This window comes from Pholcus phalangioides, unplaced genomic scaffold (assembly GCF_987345545.1).
Source record: "Pholcus phalangioides strain wild (caught in Gottingen) unplaced genomic scaffold, Ppha-v1.0 ptg000003l_1, whole genome shotgun sequence".
NCBI classification, from domain to species: domain Eukaryota; kingdom Metazoa; phylum Arthropoda; class Arachnida; order Araneae; family Pholcidae; genus Pholcus; species Pholcus phalangioides.
Genome location: NW_028301596.1, coordinates 17,473,495 through 17,496,036, shown reverse-complemented (window position 1 = coordinate 17,496,036; position 22,542 = coordinate 17,473,495). Strand labels below are relative to the sequence as shown.

The following is a 22,542-nucleotide window of genomic DNA, read 5'->3' as shown; positions in this document are numbered from 1 at the left end:
AGAAATACCAGGCTAGACCTGAGGAGGGGGGGGGGCTGATCATCAGAATCATATGATCAATTTTCAATCACCTATTATTATTTTCTTTGTAAATAGAACCTTATTATATAACAAAACCTAGTCAGGATTTGAAACGTTTTAGAAATCATTTGGGTTAGATTTTTTGTTCACTTAGTCAAGGTAAAGTCTGATTTAGAGGATTTTCCCCGACAGGTTGCCCTGTAGGCAAAATGATAGGGAGTCTGATTAAACCAAGTACCAAATTGGAAAAGACGGTAGGGCTCCTTGAAACCCTAGGCTGACTTATCCACCATCTTTAAATGAAGCGTGACGTCAGTACTATCGCTACCACCAATCGCTTTTCCCCTATCCTGAAAGGAACCTAGAGAGGAGTTCATATTCGTCGTCCTCCATTTTTGAGCTGTAAAACCAGTTTTTGTTCAGTGATGTCTAATCCTTATGAAAGCCGGATATGGAACAACAATCGGCTATAGCGATAAAATAATACTGACGTTAATTTTTTGTTCAATGACGTCCAATCGTTAAAAAAGAAGGATATAAAACAGCAATCGGCTGTAGTGACATTGCTCAAAGATTGCGGATAAGTAAGTCTGAAGTTTCAAGGTGGCCTTACTATCCTGTTTTGAATTTTAGTGGTTGAGCTGCGGGGTATAATTTTTAGTGTATTCAAGTAACAATGTATCCATGTATGACCTTGGAAGAAAAAAGGGTAAATGAAGACTTTTAATACATACAGGGTGTCCCATACATTCGTAAATATAAAAAATTCATAACAATTGGAGGATGTTGTTTTGAATGCGGTTTGTGAAAAAACTCTCATGAGACAAGATTTTTTTTGGTACAGTACGTTCAACTTTTGTGGATAGAAGGTGCACCTAGAAAGAAAATCACTGAAAATATGCAAATGAGATTATTCTCAAATGCAGACCGCAAAGAGTGCCACACCGAGGGGTTAGCATGCCAACCTCTTGGTGAAAAAATAAAAAAAAAGGCTGCCATCGGAATCAGCAATAAATTTTATGTATCGGTCTAATTAGCTCTCGTGTGCAGCAAAAGACCTTGGTGTGAAAAAATATGGGGGGGGGGGGTTTCTGAATTTTCCTGTTACTGGCGCTTAAAGTCTTCCTTGTGCGATTTCGAGCATTGGTTAATAAAGCACTACAGATACAGATTGACGTCCTTTATGCCTGCTTAGGGTTCTAGGACTGGAATAAAGCACTATTGATGAAGTAGTTCTACCTCGGTCACATATCACCAGCTGAAGATATACGAACGTTTCGGACACAGAAGAGATTGAAGGAAGGTTTAGGTCTAATCACTACTGGTTTGCTTTAGGCCAGTGCTCTCTATCGACAAAAATTCAAAATAGTTTTTTTTTAAATTCAAGCTAGTACTTTTTCTGTAATAAAAAAATTCCCCTTTCATGAGAATAACATTTTCGCTAACCGCATTCAAAAAAGTCAATTCCTTCAATTTTTATGAATCTGTTTACACAAATTTATGGGATACTCTGTACCTATTCCCTCGGAGATGTGAATACACATTGCATTTTATGAAATCAAATGGCAAATCATCTTCAAATCCCAGTTAGTGTATATAAATTCATGCCCCTAATATACCAATACAAACGCAAGGTCTATCACAGGCAAAATTCCCAGTTGTCAATAACTGTACAGATGCAGAGATATCATGGTTTTCATCTCTCTTATGCCATTAACCATATAACGTTAGGGGAATTTATTCTATTTGCCGAAAGATCAAAATGTCCCTGTAATTTCGAGTGTAGATTCCCGGGAGACGCATTAACGTATCGAACACTCTCGTGCATCGGGTTCAATTCCGAAGTTCATATTAGCTGCCAGACAAAACTATAATTCAAATAGCAACGTAACGGACTGTATATTGCAAAACATACCTTGCATAATTGTGTGACACAATAAATAAGGTCTTTCCATATGATTTTCCTCGTGGATATAACGGGACCAGAACTAGTTGACACACGAATATGTTGTTATCAGGGAATAGATATCGGTACGTTAAAATGCAAATTATTGGACACGTAAATTAACTGGATGCCCCCCCCTAACTAAATTAAAACAATCAATTATAACACTGAATGTTTTCGGTGTTTTCAAACTTAAGCGGCGAAACTTTAGAATATATCTATACTCTGCAATATAAAAGCCCAAACTCGAAAAGTGCAACGTTTTTGTACAATTTCTACGCAACGGAAATTAGTCACGATTTTATGTAACGGGAATCGATCACGTTTTGTGGGACGGAAATTGGTTACGCTTTCATGGGACGATTTTGGGTCACGTTTTTATTTAACTGCCGAATATGTCGAAAGGGGACCAAGTCGGAAAAGAATTTGTTGGACTTGACAAATATTGTTTTCATTATGGGTATCATGGTTTTCATACACAAACGGTGCTTTGGTTGTATGCCATCTCATGTCTCATATTATACCTACCTACAGCACCCCCCCGCACCTCCATCATGTAGAAAATGCGCTCCCTCCTTGCTTTGAATAATGAATATATCACAAGTGTCTTTTTAGTATTAAACTATGGGGCAACCGTATCCGTGTTTCGGAGAATGGATGTACGTGAGAGATCAAAGCGCGTGGATTGTATTTTGATGAACATTTTGAAGATCATGATGAACTGTTTACTGCGTATTTTGCACACGGCTATATTGTGTATTGTAGTGCGTCGCGTATTGAGTTTTCGCGGGTATTACACTTTATTCGTGATAATTGCATATTGCATATTGAGTTTTCTTATTGCATTTGGTTCATCGCATGTTGTGCTGTATTGCGTATGGTGGTGCATTGCGTGCTGTATTGGTGGTGTATGGTGGTGCATTGCGTGCTGTATTGGTGGTGTATGGTGGTGCATTGCGTGGTGTATTCGTGGTGTATGGTGGTGCATTGTCCATCACTTATTGTACTCTATTGGATATTATTGGGCATTATTGATAATGATGCATCAAGTATTGCGTATTGTGATGCATTCCTTTTCGTGATACAACGTGTATTGTGCTGTGTCACGTATCATGGTGTATTGTTTATTGTGTTGTATTGGGTATTGAAGCGAATTCCGTATTATGCTGATTTATTGCTATTTACTGCTGATCAACTGCTATTTTATTGTCGATGGTGCAAAATGTACAACGATGCCCAATAAAGCACAATGCGCCATCGCGCATTGTGCTGTATTCAACGTTTCGGTGTATCGTGTATTCTTCTGTATTGTTTATCGTGGCATATGGTGTATTCTTCTGTATTGTTTATCGTGGCATATGGTTTATTCCTCTGTATTGTTTATCGTGGCATATGGTGTATTCTTCTGTATTGTTTATCGTGGCATATGGTGTATTCTTCTGTATTGTTTATCGTGGCATATGGTGTATTCTTCTGTATTGTTTATCGTGGCATATGGTGTATTGTGCTGTATTTTTATTGAGGTGTATTGCTTATTGTACTCTATTTCTTACTGTGCTAAATCGTGTATTGTGCTTAATTGTTGATTGTATTACACTGCGTATCAAAATCGAAAGTGGAAAACTAGCATTTGAGTGACAATTTTGAAGGCTTCCGCAGTGAATTTTTGCCCGATAAAAATAAAGGTATGACGAGTAGCAAGGTTTACTAGAAGAGATGCGAAGGGGGTAGGGCTGTTGGAAACTGACTGCGTCGGGGAGAGGGGGGGGCGGGTACTCCTAGTAATTCTATAAATAATTTTATTTTAAATTACTGGCATCAGTTAACATACCGGAGGAATTGTTCATAATATTGCAAGTGGGAATGAGCAAACATGAGATAGATGAGACGCTCAACTCAGCGACGGACAGGCAATTTATCAGTGCCTTTTGAATGAATCTTGTTATCGGTCAGTCCCACGCGTCTTCGAAAACTGAAACTTTATACTCCTATTAAAAGTATACCTAACGTTCGCTGAGATATAATCCAAGAAGAAAATCCCATTATTTGTAGTAGGTGGAATGAAATTATTATACAAATTATTTCAAAAAATGATTGATCGCTCCTTCGGAAAGCATCCCTCCACTGACTATATGTTACGCATCGTCATATTTAAAAATATGGTAATAAATCACTTATTGTTATTATTATTATTCTTCTTAGCGAGTGGAATTTCATCCCCAGTTGCTCATCGATCGAATCAATGACGTTCAGTTACTTACTTTGACAGGGACGCATATTATTACGACCAACAGGTCTGCAGTAGCGAGGGAAGCCAGGAATACGTTGCTTATGGTCCTCATCCTCCTGAAGCTCGTGACTGTGTATATTATGAGTAGGTTCCCTATGAGGCCGACGACCAGAGTGAATCCGTACACCAGAGTCGTTGGTATAAGCTCTTCCATGAAGTAAGTGCTGAACGATTCGTCTGCGTCGTAATCCCAGTAGTTCGCATCTAGGTCGTTCGGGTCCGAGTTGTTACCTTTCGTAACGGTTACGTTCATATCTAAGGATAAACCAGAATGGAAGGCTCGCTTTAAGAAACGGTCGTAAATAATTTATTGAGAGCAAATATATACGAATTGATTCAATGTCTTGAGTGTTGAAGTTTTTCCATCGTGTAGAATATAATGAGTATTTCACGAATGAGAGAATGAATTACGCACTTACCGTATGACCCCATATCTTCGAAGGGTTGATCGGCAAACGCCATTCCCATTCAGAGAAATCAGTAATTGATAGATAATAACCCTGGAAAATAATGTAAACATTAACATGCTATAGTAAGATGCAATTTAATTTCAAAAATATGCAATGTACTGAATGTGAGTAGCAGGGATTTTATTTATAATAAAAAAAATACAGCAGTCAGAACAGGGGGACAAATAAACAAATTCACATAAAAATATAAGGTCTATACTAGAGGTCTCAATCCAAACTTGGGTCGCAGGAAGGATCGTACAAGTTTACTTAAAATTCTCTTGTAAATATCCCCCAGGTTCGAATTCACTAATTTCGAATCAGTAATATTTAATTTTTAAATGAGGACCCGGAGTTCGCAAAGATCATCATGTTGTGGATTTTGGGTCACGAGTAAAGACGTTTACCGTAAGAAGAGTTTACTCCCTGTCTATATTGTCTATAACACAGAGGTGGCCAATTTCTCATCATCCACTGACCAACATAACGGTCAATTGCAGCTTCGCGGTCCGCAAAATCTGGTGTAATGCGGTGTGTGTGTTCAGATTTGTGTGCTCCGTAGTAGCATGGCGAAAAAAACGGGCAATTTAGTCATTAAAATTTTACCCTTTGTTCCACATTTCCATAAACTGATATACTGTAACAGTAAATTGCACATGGGGCTAATAATGAAAAGCAGTAGAACGTAAACTAGATATAGAAATATTTATCAAGTACCGAGAGTCACTAAAACATTATTTAAAAAATAATTTTTGTTTTACTGCTATTGAAGTACCACACGAAAAATAATGTGAATTATAATTTTAACATTTGTTCATTTGTTAGGGAGACAAATTATGAAGCAATTATGCAATAATTACGATGCTTGAGAAGCTGGATGCATTGATGTATATGGTATATTTGTGTGATCCTAATTATTCTGTGAATTTTGGTATATTGCAATAGATTAACATTTAAGTAAAATATTCCATAAACCCTAACCAATTAACTAATCAATTTTTCAAAAAATAAACGGCAGTTGACACTTGTCTAACAGATGACTATTCTTATAGACCCGCTGGAAGGACACCCTAGTCCCTTGGGGAATGTTCCTAATTTTATGTTTATTTATTTTTATGTATGTGTGTATTTTTGTTCTGTATTACTGTTTCCGTTTTTTTGTACTAATTTGCCATGTTGTTGTTACCAATAAAAAAAAAGAAAAGAAAAATATATCCTGTACAATCTGTATATATATTTATCCATCATTATAATTGAATTATCTCGCTCTACCATGAATTGATCACACAAAAAATTGAATGATCGTAACAAAAAATAGAAAAATACAAGCCTAATGATCCGTTCATGGATTTAATAAATAACCTTATGCATCAGATAAGAAAAATTGGAATTCTTGTCACCCTACTTTAACATTTGTCTCAATATGGACGATCAATCTCGCATTCAAGGAGAAGAAGTTTTTAGAATAATCGTTAATAACATCATTCTCATATTTTTACTTGATATTTCCCGCCTTGTATCGGGGTTTCCCCCGAGGTAAATCGATAAGGACATCGTAATGGATGCCTTAACATTTTCTGGAAACACCCACGGGCTCCGAGAAGAAAAACCTTCTACCGGGTTTAGTTATTGCTTATTATTATTCTTCCGTTAACAAATTGTGGTTTTACACGTGATACTTTTAGTGTATAATGAGCTCGCAAAACTCCGTAAATATTTAAACCTTAGCAGTTGCAACCATTAAATATTTTCTAAACATTCATACACAGATATAATAAAAGAAACACTGAAATATACATGTATCCGTTAAGACGCACGGATTTTTATTTTTTTTAACATTTTGCTACAAATATTATTTTTCGTTTTCCTCTGATTTTTGAACTGAAAAAAAAACTAATGATATTCGATAAATGTTACAGGAATTCTTATTCTTCCCATTGGTATGAAATGTTACTCAACTCTGATAAAATGATCGTAAAAGGTTTCCTGAAAGTGCCCGGAAGCCATCCATAAAACTTTTTATATCATTTATCGATGGGAAATTCTACATTTTCTCCTACTCTATCTCTTCAAAAAAATATTGTAAGTATTTACAATGTTTTATAAGAGAGAAATCGGCTTATTTGAAATTCGCAGAAAAACTGTCTTTTTTATGTCAGTCGTGTCCTTAAAATTCCCTGGTGGTTGTACCTATGTACACAGACATTATTTGATGAAAAGTGGAATCGTTACACTGAATAAAATGTTGCTGTTTTTTTCCGCGTATGAAATATTCGGAAAAAATTTGAAAGTAGAGGAATGCATGGGAATGTTCGGAAAGAAATCTCCAAAAAATGCTTATTATAATGACGTGAATTCCCGGTATAGTTTCATTCTTAGCTATTATAACTGACAGTATAAGCCAGGGGTGTTAAATTCGCAGTCCCAGAAGGAACAATTGGTCGTCCACGCCTTCCCAATAAAATCAAATAAAATCCAAACAGATACTACAGTATTATTATTACTAATTTAAATTTTCGCCAATAATATTTTTTAAAATAAAAGTACGAAGCATTCACGTCAAGAAATTATAAATCCGATTGAAGCGGTAATGACAGCCGCTACATGCATGAAATCAACTACATGTTCACGAAAAATCTCAAGCTTTTCAGCATAACATATAATTTATTTGTTCCCAGTCAATTAGCGACGGTTTCTTGGTTAAAAAATGGATGATAAATTTTGCAGAAAATGCCTGCCTGAAATTTGTGCAAGCATTATCATCACATATTTCCATAAGGAGCCGTATTGTGGACGAAATAATAACAGCAATGGGTGGTAATTTGCGTGACCAGTTGGACGTAATATCCTGAAATTTACAGTGTTTCCAATAGCACTCAACGAAATTTCGGGTATTCAAGACGGGGCTCAAATAACTCTGTTTCTTCGAGTTTGCGCGACGGCAACATTTACATCCCTTACGAATCTTTATAGAGATCTTTTCTATTCATGAACCCACAAAACGGGAAGATATTTCAGACGTCGCGGCAAAATGTAGCAAATTATGCACTAAAGACAAATATTAACTTTCTATGAAGAGACTCCATGTGAGAAAGGGTGAATAAATAAGTGAAAAGTATAAGAAAATAAATAAGTAAAAAATACAAGAAAATAAATAAGTAAAAAATACAAGAAAATAAATAAGTAAAAAATACAAGAAAATAAATAAGTAAAAAATACAAGAAAATAAATAAGTAAAAAGTACAAATAAGAAATACAAAAATAAACAAATACATAATTAAGTAAAAGATATTAAAATAAATAAGTAAAAAATTCTGAAATAAATAAAAAATAGCTCAAATAAAAAAGGAAAAATACTAAAATATATGGAAAATACTAGTCGAAATGCTAAAAAAATATAAAAAAACACCAAGGGGGTATAGCATTTTACTAGCAAACTGGTGATCCTGAAGCGGTACACCTCCAATTAGAAAAGTTTTCGAATAACGTATAGTTCTCAGATACGTCATTCATGTTACAAGGGGTTGTATAGTTATTAAAATAAAAAAATAACTTTTTATACATTTCCCGTGTGCCCTAAAACTTAATCAGAAAGTTGTTGCCCTATGTCTCCTAGTGCCAACAAGAAAAAATGAAATATTCACTGAGCTGAGATATACGAATTCAAAAACAAGAGGAAAATTGAGAAAAACAACTCTAAATGCGAAAAAAAACCGGTTTTACCAGCGTTTAACGCTGTTTTTCCCTAACTTTCCTTCGGTTTTCGAATTCGAATATCTCAATGAATATTGCACTTTATAGTGTGGAATTAATTTTTTTCTTTTCCGCATCAGGATATACGGGGCAACGACTTTGTAATTGGGTTCTTGAGCATAGGGTGTCCGTATGAAAAGTAATTTTTTTTTTACTTTGGTAACTATACAACTCCTTGCAACATGAATGGCATATCTGAGTACTACACGTTATTTGAAAATGTTTTCTAATTGGAAGTATGCTTCTAGCATCAACGGTTTGCCCGTAAAATGTCATAACTCTCCCCGTCCCCGTTTGCAATGCACCCTGTATAATTGCTCTTCCCTTTATTTTCATCAGCTTTTTTTCTTCTCCAACAAATTTTTTTTATCTCTTTCACAACATCACCCTCGATTGATTATATTTTATTTAATTCAAATATAACCATATCATGAACCCTTAACAATCTAAAGGTGTATATCCCCCTTTTTTTATTCACGTGAAAATCTACAATAATCACTGATAAAGATTTATACAAATTCCTATGGGATCGAATGAAAGTATTTCCATTCAAGAGTGAAGAATGTTATTCGTCCTCGCACGAAACGAGATACCATTCAACTAACCATTTTCGTTTTTCGTCCAGCTTCCTCGGTGAACCGATGGGTGGTTCGTTAATGATTAAAAGTAAATTATGGGCATAAAGAGAGGTGCAACAAACCTTCCAGTAATTTCCGTTGTTCCGTAAGTAGAAGAGGTTTCATTGCTGCTCTTGCGAATTAGTATCCTAACAAACATTCATTAGGTGCACCAGCTATTTATTGCATCTTGGCATTACGTGATAATTTCATTACGTGCGGATATATGCTGTTTACGTATAAATAAAATAAGGAGTTGCGTTTATAGTATGAGCGAAATTGTTAGTGTGGGGCAACGTTAACAAAGATTGTGAAAGTTCTTAAAATAATAATTCATTTACTTAGTAATTATTTTCAGTTTTAACTAAGAATTTAATTTTTATTGAATTACATTTTTTTATCATCAGTTAAATATTCAAATATAATAACCATAAAAAATTCCCGGTTGCCAAGCCTTGAAATTTCATCACCATATTGCTTCACATTTAATTTTTTCCTCAACTTTCTGTTGATTCGTTAACCACCTGGCACTGGTCCCCTTCCAATTCTCCTGCTCCCTCTTAAAAATATACCAATAACACAAATGGGCCACGTGTAGCCTTTAGCTGAGAACCACTGATTTATTGCAAGAGTGTCAAACTCAACCCCTTTCTTGGCCGTATGCTCCAAACTTAAATTTCAAATATACCGTCAATATTAAAAATTAATAGTTACAAAAAATCTGTCAACTGATAACAAAAATGTATCATTCGGTAATTAGAGTTTGTTAATTAGTGATGAAAAATGAATTATAAAAAAAATTCACTTGGAATCGAAAGGAAATGAAAGAAGAATTATACATAAATATATATATATATAAACCGCATAAAACTAATATATAATTCTATCTCCTATAAAGATTTTTATTCAGCAACTGTTGAGACATAGAACAATAATTGGTAATATTCTGTTCTAAATGGATTTCGAGCAAATTCTAAAACTTGTCCATGCGTGAAAAATATGTGTTGTTAGCGTATCATCCCCAAGAAATTGGATATTTAAGTCTTTCAAATGTCTCGTGGTATCAATTAAGAATGTCGGACCAGTGTCTTATTATTGAGAAATGAAACACTTCGATACTTCATTTTTAGGAACAGATTTACCTCGTTTAAAAGTGAAAACAAAAATGGTTTTTAAAGCTTCTGACAAGAAAACCAATATATGTCTGTGTAATGGGGTGTTGCGTCTCGAATTCGCTATAAAAATCTCTAAGAAATTGTTGGAATTGGCAGTGTTTGAAGTATTTTGGATCGGATGAAATTAAAAAGTGTTTGTCACACGGGCTTGAGAACCCTGCTGCTCATGGGCGGAGATACGGGGGGGGGGGGGGAACCCAGCGTCAAAGGTGGAGTCAACTGATCTAATGTATCTATGTATATATGAATTGACATCATCATCATCTTGCCCCCCCCCCAACATTAATGGTCGTGCCCCCCCCCCCAGACTTCCAAGTCTATCTCCACCTATGCTGCCGAAGAAACAGTCTCGAGTACCCGAAATTTTGTTGAGCGCTATTGAAAAACGCCATACATTTTGAGGACATTCCTTTCAGCTGGTCATTATCACCAATTGTTGTTATTCTTCGACAAAAATACATCTCAATCTCAATATAGTCAAATGGTTGCACGTATTTAAGACAGACATTTCTGCGACATTTATACCATCCATTCCTTAACCAAGGAACTATCGGCGTGAAATGTGTAGCGGCTGTTACTGCCGTTTTTTGAGATAAATTCTATACACTTTTCAATAACAAGATTATTAGTTCATTAATATTAGCTTTTTCTTAATTTGAAAAAAAAAGACAATATTTTTTGGATCTTGTTGAGACGTCGCGGCCCACTACCAGTTCCTTCGGGGGCCGCATACGCTTCGCGAGTTTGACAACCCTGATTTCTTGGGTACGATCTCCTCCTGCGCTTATTTAGAGAGAGGAACGCCTCCTGAGAGCATTTCGAAGGATGCTTATATTTTCCCGTATATTTTTGGGAGTACGCAAGTTCCTTATGTGTGCATTTTACCCATACACATACAAATACAAAGGTCACAACAGCGAAATGCCCAACGAGGTGGTTGAACATTTTTTATATATACTATGTAGATATAGGCTACTCGCGTCTTATGCGCAGCAGCGTGCAACCATATTACCCATTATTTTATGTTACAGCACGCCTCCTACACATCTAGAGATATTGACACTTCCTGCTCATTACGCGTACTCGCATATTCTCAAGTCGTACAAATTTCAAAGGCAAAGGTATGCGATCAACTTTTGCATATTTCGAGGGATTTTCCAAGTATCCAACGCATTTCCAGGGGTGCATAATGTATAAAAGATTTTTAACCACACCCGAGTGTCACAACCCTCCTCCCTATTTTCAAACTATCAAACTATCTTCTGTATTTCTACACCTGTCAAACCCTCCTGAAATTATTTTCTTTAAAAACGTAAACACCAGAGAAGAGTGGAATTAAATAAATATATATATATATATATATATGTACGGGGTGATTATAAAAAAAACTATCCCGACATATGGGCCCCTAACTATCATACCATTCACAGAAACTGAATGAAATTTTGGCATAAGGTATTTTGAGGTATGCGCTCAAGAATGATATGGAAAACAACAGTGTCACTCCAACAGTTACGATTACAGTGAGAAAATATCGAAAATATCAAATCTCAACACCAAGTTTTTTGTATTGGAATGCGATCTTCATTGTGAAAAACACTAAATAGCGTTGGAATGGCACCTGTAGCACGAAAATCCCCGGAGCTAGGCAAGGAAAGAGTAAAAAGGACTTTGCCGTGCACCAGAGCATTAATGTTCGTTTCATTCGTCAGACCGTTTCTTCGGCTGAGATCCCAGCCTGATTAGTCCTCCACAAGGTCATGTGGAAAATTTGTGAAACACAATAAAATGCTTTATTTTATGCTGCTTCTCTGTCCTTATTGGTTGTCCTCACTTTTAGCCTATCTACCGCCGGTGATATTCATGCTACAGTTGTCGTTCGAACGCTATTTAGGGTTTTTCACAATGGAGATCACATTCCAATACAAAAAACTTGGTGTTGCCATTTGATATTTTCGAAATTTTCTCACTGTAACCGTAACTGTTAGAGTGACACTGTTGTTTTCCATATCATTCTTGAGCGCATACCTCAAAATACCTTATGCCAAAATTTCATTCAGTTTCTGTGAATGGTATGATAGTTAGGGGCCCTATATGTCGGGATAGTTTTTTTATAATCACCCTGTATTTATATGCACTAAGTATCATAGATTAGAAATATCTTAGAAATTGTTTTTAAAAAAACAACCCTAAAAATACAAGCCTTAAAAATTTTTCAAAGGGAAAAATTTTATATACGGAACTATCCTGTAATAACTTGAATAAACACAAGCTTCAAATTAAAAAGAAAAAAAATTGAATAATTTATTTAAAATAAATAAATGAATGAAACATTATTGAATTATACAGTATTATGTCGAGCTTAGTATCATGTCAAAATAAAAAAAAGTTTTCGTGGAGAATTTGAAATATTCAAAGTCTTCATTCAACGGGGACCGAGAAGAAAGAATCCGCATTTTTCCTGTCGGGTGCTTCCTTTTATCACTTCTTTCCGAATGGAACAGCTTCACACAAAAGAATGAAGGTACCTACCGTAACTAGAAAATATAAAGAAAGAAAGAAAAAAAGACGTGACAGAGATAGGATAGGATACTGGAAACCGTGTCACGTGGGACTAGTGTTCCTGTCACGATTTCTTTACCCAATACACCCGAAGTCTTTCCGTCTCTGCATAAACTTGTTCCAACTTTGATCCAAAAAAAAAAAAAAAAATTTAAGTGGATATTTTTGGTCCATGGTTGATTTTTTACTCTTACATCTCGTCTCCAAGGTCCAAAAACGGTGGCTTAAAATATCCGTAGAGAAACATATTCTTACCGGTATTTTTCCGGCTTTTTATTCCCATACGTATTTGCATTGTAAAAAAGAGATACACGCACGAGTATGAACAGTATATCTATACCCTTGTATTCATAATAGATTGACGTACGTGATCTCTAAAGAAATGAACCTCTCTGTTATTTGTTTTTCCTGGCTTTTCCCTCAAAGGCGTGCATATCAATCATTTTCGTCGGCTTGGTGACGTAAGAATATGTGTAAATTTCTTTTCGCGCCCAAGAGCGAACTTCATTATTGATAAGAAGGCTTACGCTTACCAAACCAGCTCAACCTATGTTGGATCTTTTCTTCAAAAAGTGATTTATCAATGCCGAAGCAAAAGCAACCTAACTTAGAATTCAATGTGGAGTTAAGCTGTATTTGAGAAAAACTCTTGGAAGCTCGGTTTTTCATTATTTTTTAGCATAAAAAAAAACTGGGATGGATGTTATATGGGTCAGAAATATTTCTATGTTTGGAATTTTGACTAATTTATTCTCGTGGGATTTTCTGTTATTACTGTTAGCCCGCTCAAACGGATATCAACGATTCCGGCTATTATATGCTATTATATGGTGTCCGCCCTGCCAGATTTGTACTGAGCACGATGGCAGCGTCTGGTTTACGAATTATCTTTTTTTCGAATATTCTATTTGACTTTCCAAATTTTCTGACCGACTTTCTGAAAATTTTAATGGACTTTTCGTATATTCCGAAAGACTTTTTTAATAGCTTCAGGAATATGCGAGATCAACGATACTACCTTGAATATTCTTACCCACTTTTTTAATCATCTTAACCGATTTTCCTAAACATTTTAACAGTATTTTCCAAAAAATTCTGATAGACTTTTTTTTTCTGGATATCTAACGAAAATTCTAAATCTATACGACTTATCGGAATATCTTGAAAGAATTTCCTGAATGATCTAATAGAATTTTTTGAATAATCTAATGAACTTTTCTTAATAATCTAATGGACTTTTATAAATATTCTCACTTTCTGAATATTCTAACCGATGTTTTTTGAATACTCTAAAAGACTTTTCCGGATATCCAAATTGATATACAAACTCTACACTAATGTATATTTTCTAATAGACTTTCCTGAAGTATTAGTAGCTTTTTCTCTGAATGTTTTTATCGACTTTTTTGAATATATTAATCGACTTTTTTTGAATATATTAATCGATTTCACTGAATATATTAATCTATTTCACTGAATATATTAATCGATTTCACTGAATATATTAATCGATTTCACTGAATATATTAATCGATTTCACTGAATATATTAATCGATTTCACTGAATATATTAATCGATTTCACTGAATAATCTAATGGACTTTTCCGAATATTGTGCAACCGATTTTCCGATTATTTCAACCAAATTCTCTGAATGATGTTATGAAGATTTCAAATATTCTAATTTAGTTTTCTGAATATTCTGTTAGATTTTTCGAATATCTTAATGAATATACAAAATATAAACTAACATGAATATTTAAATATATTTATCGGAACATCTTAATCGACTTTTCTGACTATCCCAATGATTTTTTCTGAATACCCTAACGAATATACTTAATCTATGCTACTATGAATATCCTAATATTACTTTCCTGAACCTACTCATAAACTTCTGTGAGTATCCTAATACATTTTACTAACTATCTTTACGGATGTAACGTATTTTCCGTCGTATAATGTGTAGATTATGCGCGTTTATAGTATCAGATAATGCCAGTTAGATACTGCTGCGCCTATCGGCTGATTTTTTCTGAGAAATTGGAATAGAAATAAATATCTCAAAAAAGTAATTCCCCAAAAAAAAATATTTAAACAATTTATAGATGGCAGATAATTGTAGATAAGAAAATCGTTTTTTCTCACAAATGCGTGATAAACAATCAATTCCTCGAAATTTCATCATTGCTGAATGCAATTTTCATATACGGACTGTACGACGCCACAGAATATACGCAGAAAAATACCGTGCATGTAATTTATTCAACTACGCGAAAACCTAATGAACTTTTTCTGCAATCCACAACAAATGTTTTTGACTAATGTAGTTGTAGTTCACTTTAAATTCGAAGTGGATCACTAATAGCCTTCCTCCAGCTATCCTCGTGTATACGAAAAATTCTACATAAAACTGAACCCTACTGAATGTTCATTTATTAGTATTATATAAATTAAAGTTTATTAACTTACCAATGCATGCTAATATTACCTGTTTTTTTAGATCATTAGCTTACGGAAAAATGGCACTAGCAAAAAATATAGCAGTTGAGAAATTATTAAAAGTACGTGAATTGATTTTTCTTAGTTTTTCCCTCAAAATTTGAAGGGGGGAAGGAGTTTTATTCTCTTTTAACCAGAAGCCATGAGAGGAGAAAGACATTTTTTCTCCTTAAAAAACGTTTATTTTTAGTTTTGGAGCATATATTTCTAATTGAGATAAACAGTTTTGGCAAGTTAATGGGTTGAGGACAGAGGAAAAAAAGTTTCTGCATTATATATAATTTTTTAGTACTAGAATAAACAACAGATTCTAAGAAAGAGAATTTTTAACTAAGCCAATTTACTGGCCAGGTAATAATTACGAAAGGCCGAAATATATATATAAAAAGTGTTATTTAAATAATCTCAAAATCTCGTTAGGTAGGAAAAAAATTCATCCGTATCTTTTTAAGTAATTGGTATCTTAAAGTAGAATAAAAATGACCGAAAGCCGAGTCATTTTTTTTTCTCATCCTTTCCCAAGAGCTTTTTTTTCACTCTCTAACTTATTCAATTCGGTGCTTCTCCAAGTGGTTTAGCGTTTCATTAGCAGAAATTAATTTTTGTTAACGTTTCCCCAAGAAAAATAAATGTCCATGCATTATAAGAAATAAAACCCACTTAGTCTATGAAGAAAAAAAATTCGCGTGTTTATTGTTCTCTAAAAACAATGCGTGGTGGATTTCTAAAGAAACGTGTTATTTGCAACAAAATATTCTCTTGGGAATGCCACACTGTAATGCCATTTTAATTTCATTCTATTTTATTCATTCATCGAGAAAATTTTGAACTTAATTTTTATTGTCTTAGTTACGAATTAATTGGAATGTGCATTACTAATTTTTCATAACATGGTTGTGAATTTAATGAACATCTTATGAGCAATTTTCCAATTTCAATTAACTTGTCATTAAAAAGTGTTGCTTTTTTAGTTCTGAAGCATGTGTAGTCGTTGGGAAATTATTAATTGTACATCAATTCATTTTTTTTCTCAATTTTGTTCCCAAATGGAATTCTATTCCTTATTTGGAAGCTATGCGGAAAAAAAAGACATTTTTGTTTGTTTTGAAAATGCGTTTATATTTAGCTTTGATGCATACATTTCTAATTGAGACAAACAGCTCTTGCAAGTCAAGGGAGTGAGAACAGAGTGAAAAAATTGCTGCATATATATATATATATATATATATATATATATGGATTGTATGTATGTACTTTTTTAATATTAGAAAAACAACAAATTCTATATATAGGAAAAGTAATTTTTAACTAATACTTACTATGAAAGAACGAACAATATATACATATAAAAGGTTTATTTAAATAATGTCAAAATCTCGCAGGTAGAAAAGAAATGCAAAAAAAAAATGCATTTGCATCTTAAAGTAATTGGCAACTTAAGGTAATAAAAATATCCGAAAGCTCTGTGGCTTTTTCTCCTCTCCATTTCCCAAGAGCTTCTTTTTTTTTCACTCTCTAATGTATTCAATTCAGTGCTTTTCCGAGTGGTTTAGCGTTTCATTAGCAGAAATTAGTTCTTGTTAGCGTTTCCGACAAGAACAAATAAATGTCCGTGAATTATATAACGAATAAAACCCATTTAGTATATGAGGGAAAAAAGTTTCGTGTGTTTTTATTCTTTTCTAAAAACAATGCGTGGTGCATTTGTAAAGAAACGTCTTACTTATAACTAAATATTCCCTTGGGAAATACACACCGTAATAAGATTTTAACTTGTTCTATTTTGATCATTTATCGAGAAAATTTTAAGCTAAATTTTTGTGTTAGTTACAAATGTTTGGAAAGAATTGGAATTTACTACAAATTTTATACAATACGAATGCGATTTTATTAAGCACCTAATAATTAATTTTAAAATTTTAAATAACTTGTCCTATAAAAGTGTTTTAGTTTTGAAGCATATATAATGAAACATCGATATAACGATAAACTATGACCAACGAGAAATATCGTTGTGAGGAATTATCGTTACATTGAGAGGCAAATTATCCTCACGTGCGATCAAATTTATCGACATTGTTAATGTAATCAGAAAATGCGCTTTTATGCATTTACTCGATGCAAAGAATTGTGATTAGTTCATTAAAAAAATTCACTTCGATGCATCACCCCTGTAAAGAAGTTTGCCATATTGCACTTTTGTGTCTTACATTGAAAGTAGCAATACCGAAAACTTTCTTTAGCTTTCGGTGATTCTTCAGTGCAAAGTATTGCGATGTTATTAGACGTCTCCAGAAGTACGAAAACAAGTGACGAAGTTAAAATAAAATTCAGAACGGTTTTTAGCAAAATATTAAAAAAATATCGTTACATTGTTTCGAAAAATCTCCTAAAACTGTAGTTATAGAAGAATTCATCGTAGTAAAGGGTATCGTTGTATTGGGAAGAGTTTAACATTAGACTATGGGGAATTCCAAAAACAAGATTTAAAAAAACATATCACATTGTAGAGGGATAGGGATTTATCGTTATATCGAGTTCCGTTGTAGCGCGGTTTAACTGTATTTCCAATTGAGATAGAGTTTGGCAATTTAATGGGCTGATTACAGAGTAAAGAAAAAGTACTGTGCATGAATAATTTGTTTAAATCTTAGAAAAACTTGTAAGTAACACCAATCCACTGGTCAGGTAATAATTACGAAAAGGTGGAAGGTAAGGTAATAAAAATTTGAGAAAGTTGAGCTTTTCTATTGTTAACATCTCCCAAGCGTTTTTTTTCTACTCTCTAACGCATTCAATTCAGTGCTTCTCCGAGTGCTTTTCAACGTGAATGGTTTCGCGTTTCATTAGCAGAAATTAATTCTTGATAGCGTTTTCCCAAGAAACATAAATGTCTACGAAGTACAAGAAATAAAACCCATTGAGTCTATGAGAAAAATATTGTGTGTTTATTGTCCCTAAAATCAATGCGTGGTGGATTTTTAAAGAAACGCCTCGTTTACAACGAAACATTCACTTGAGATTCCACACTGCAATTTTATTTTAGTTTCGATTGTCCCATTTATCGAGAACATTTTAAACTATAATAGATTGATGACTTTTTTCTCATCATTTCCCAAGAGCTTTTTTTTTAACTCTCTAACATATTCAATTCAGTGCTTCTTCGAGTGGTTTAACGTTTCATTAACAGAAATTAGTTCTTGTTAGCGTGTTACCAACAGAAATAAATGTCCATGCATTTATAAGAAATGAAACCACACTTATGATATGAGGAAAATAAAATCCGCATGCTTATTGTTCTCTAAAAACAATGCGTGGTGGATTTTTAAAGAAACACCTTATTTTCAACAAAATATTCACTTGGAAATTCTTCACTGTAATGTCATTGCTCTATTTCATTCATTGATCGAGAAAATTTTGAACAAAATTTTTATTGTGTTAATTACGAATGTTTGAGAATTAATAGGAATGTATTACAAATTTTTCATAATTATGGTTGCGATTTTAATGAGCGTCTTATAAAAAAATTTTGAATTTTAATTAACTTATTTGTTTTCTGATTGAATGGTATATTTAAAGCTAAAAATTGATAAAAAAAATGGGCGAGAGAGAGATGCCATATAATATTTCTGTCTTGTACACACATGTAGATATACGTAATACATGTAGATATGTAGTAATACATCATTAGAAAAATTCATTCACGATGACTTTTGATTTCTTTGTTCATCTTTAATGCATAGGAAATTGAATAACAAACCTATTGTTTCTCGAAAATACATTTACATGATTAGAATATAATCAAAATACATCAAGGAAAAATAACTATTACATTAAGCAAAACACACTAAAGAACTTTCAATAAAAGATGTCATGAATCCATTTTTTTTTCAAATTTAATTAACAATGAAAGAATAGAGCGAAACCATTGTGGAATTTAATTAACGAAACTGAATGATCAATACAATTTTAATTTAATTTAATTTTTGATGAAGAAATTAATTAAGGAATCCAAAAACACAAACAGCTCAATAAATAAATGTGCCAAAAAGCTTTTGAGCCGTATTTAAATGCTTAAATATTCATTATTTTATTAAGTGAATCCAAAATAATATTAGAAAAAATATTAAATTCAAACTGTAACTTCAATTCAGTCATGAAAATAACAAGAACTCTCTCCTTACTTTGGATTTTTTTTATACAATGTGTCCTGTAAGTACTAATGCGGTCTTTACCTTATGAATCGTTTGTCGTAGCGGTACAGTTTCAGTTTAAAAAATGCTCAAAAAATGTTCGAAAATTACCCAGTACCAGTTTCATGAGTGACAATACAGAGTGTCGCAAAATAAAAAATCTAAATTTTTATACGGTTCCCCCCTGTCCCCCAACTTCCGATTACAAAATTGTTGCCCTATCTCTCCCGAGGCCAACAAAAACAAATTTCAAGTTTCTAAATGTGAAATTCGCAGAGATATTCGAATTAGAAAATAGGAGAAAAGTTGGGAAAGGACAGCATGAATGAAGGAAAGGAGCGTTGTGTCCGTTAGCTTTTGCTGTTATTTTTTTCAAACTTTTCTCTGATTTTTAAATTAAAATATCTGAATCAATATTGCAGTTAAACACATGGGATTTTTTTTTGTTGAGCTGAGAAAAGACAGGTTAACAACTATCTAATTGGAAGTTAAAAGAATAGAAGACCGTACCGTATAAAAATTTAGATTTCTTATTTTGTGGCATACTGTATGCTCACTCTTGAAACTGGTACAGGGTAATTTTTGAGCACCTTTTGAGCATTTCTTTAACTGAAATCATACCTCTACGACAGACGGTTGATGAGGTAAAGGCCGCATTAGCACTTGCAGGACACCCTGTAAATCCAATATCGAAAAATGTAATAAATCACCAAAATGGACTCATATCGCCTCCAGTAGATGTCTTTAATTTATAGTAGCAGTTATAGTTCGTTTTTTTAAATAGTTTTTGTTTCTTCATGAAATTTCATTAATTCTGGGTTGTTGAATGCTTAAATATATGATTTGATATCCATTTTTTATGGATATCTTTTGCTTTTTTTCAGCCCCCCTCGTTGGACATTTAGCATGTTGTGGCCTTTGTTTTGGATTTAGAATTAGAATCAGAAGTAGAATTAGTATTAGAAAACATGACAAATAAAGCGTAGGACTCATATACGTCATTCATGTTGCAAGGGGTTGTACAGTTATTAAAGTTATTAAAATAAAATAAAAAATGAACTTTTTATACGGACACCTTGTCGGCAAAAACTGAATTAGAGTGTTGTTGCCCTGTTTCTCCTGAGCCCAACGAAACAAATTCCACGTTTTTAAGTACAATATTCACTGAGATATTCGAAGTGAAAAATTAGAGGACAATCAGAAAAGAACAGCATAAACGTGGGGAAAAACAGTTCTCCGTTAGTTCACGCTGTTCTTTCCCACCTTTTCCCCGATTTTATAATTCCAATAACTAAGCTAATTCTCTATATCTTACCAATATCCACCGAATATTGCACTTAGAAACGTGAATTTTTTCTGTTAGTCTCAAGAGATTCAGAGCAAAAACTTTCCAATCGGTTTTTTAAGACACGGTGTCCGTATAAAAACTTTATTTTTTAATTTTAAAAAATAGAACACTTTTTAATATGGATGCCTCATCTGAGTTTTTTCTTACTGAAAGTATGCCTCTAGGATCATCGGTTTGCCCTTAAAAATGCGGTAAATTATGGAATGATTTTGTACATTATAATAATGCATATAAAGGATATAAAGATGACGCCGGAATTTAATTTTCATAACGTTCAAGTGAATGTACAATTCACTATTCTTTGAAATGAAAAAGTAAGAGACAAAACCATTATGACTCCAATTGATGCATATAATTTATAAGGTAGAAAATTACTAATTTATGTATATAAAATTTATTTTATATGTGTATGTGTGCGCGCGTGTGCGTGTATACAAATGTATAATTTTAGACCGATCGTCATCAAATTTTGCATATAGTATACCAATGAGATCCGACTTAAATTATAGGCTACCTCTAAAGTTCGTCAGAGCTAGGCAGATGCTCGCGAAATGGGCAAAACAATGGTTTTTCAAAAATGACTATTCAGAAATAGAAAATAAGAAAAAACAAAAAGAGGTGGAAATTTTAAAATTATGAAGGGAAAACAATACCTAGGAAATCATCATATATCGCTGAAAAAAAACTGCAGTGAAAATGTAAAAGTTCCAACTGTATCTTAAGCTTACGAGGGTATTCAATATCCCCATTCAACAAAAAAAATGTAGTTGAATGAAATCAATCTCTTTTCAACTTTATTTCAATTTTATACGTTTGCTGGATCACGTTTTTCAGAAAATATTCTCCTGTGAAAAAGCGCGGATTGCTTAGGAAAACCCACAGTGTGAATAAATACATGTACATAATCATAAAACGTGTACTTTGATTGGATCCCCCCCCCCTTTACTATGGAAACGTAAAAGCTGCTCAGAGTCCAGATAAAAAAATTCATGTCCAGATTGGATTTTTAAATTGAAGAAAAATAAAGTTCCAGAAAGTTTTAGGAAAGAAATAATCTTTGAAAAAAGAAAGCATAAAAAGTTTTCACAATTCAATGAGCAAAAGAGGGATACTTGCAAATTGGCCGTTACAGAGACTTACAGAAAAACTGTTTAGAACCAGACAATTAAGGAAGGATTACTTTCCGTTCAAGCAATTTCAAAGTACCCAATTTCTTCTCTCCATTCTTCAAGGTTAATTGAAAGCACGTGATTTTGACGATGAGTTTTATGTGTACTCCAGTTCTGGGCATAAAAGTGTGGAAAGAGGATCTTCCCAATTTTTGAAAAAGGGAAGTTCGTCGTAGAAAATTTTTAAGAAACATATCCATGAACTTTAATTAGTCATTAACATTAACCGAGTTCGTCAGTTTTAAAATAGGGAAGATTTTTTTTTTTTAAATTTCTGAAGTCTAAACAGACCAAAGAAAATTGAAATTTTTTCTTCCAAGATATTATTTCTTTCCTACTCGTATTATCTTCAATGTATGTCATTGTATTTAGAGTGTCTAATAATATGGATATTTACGCTGCTCGCAGTCGCTGTAATTAAAATCTGCTTACAGAACTAGGAAGTCTAAATGCAATAAAAATTCAAAACTCTTGACCTTATGTTATGAATTACGAACGTTTGTAATACATTTCCCCTA

The 22,542-nt window shown here is 33.4% G+C and overlaps 1 protein-coding gene across 1 annotated transcript in view; it reads right to left on the bottom strand.

Annotated features, from left to right (window-relative positions):
• The window catches only part of LOC149088189 (QRFP-like peptide receptor), a 102,021-nt gene that overhangs the window by 22,256 nt on the left and 57,223 nt on the right, over positions 1 to 22,542 (bottom strand). Inside the window, exons 2-3 of the mRNA XM_089245443.1 lie at positions 4,676 to 4,756; positions 4,228 to 4,511 (exon numbers count right to left, since the gene is read on the bottom strand). Coding sequence (XP_089101569.1) covers positions 4,228 to 4,511; positions 4,676 to 4,724 — 333 coding nt within the window. The 5' untranslated portion in view covers positions 4,725 to 4,756. The remainder of the gene's footprint in view (positions 1 to 4,227; positions 4,512 to 4,675; positions 4,757 to 22,542) is intronic.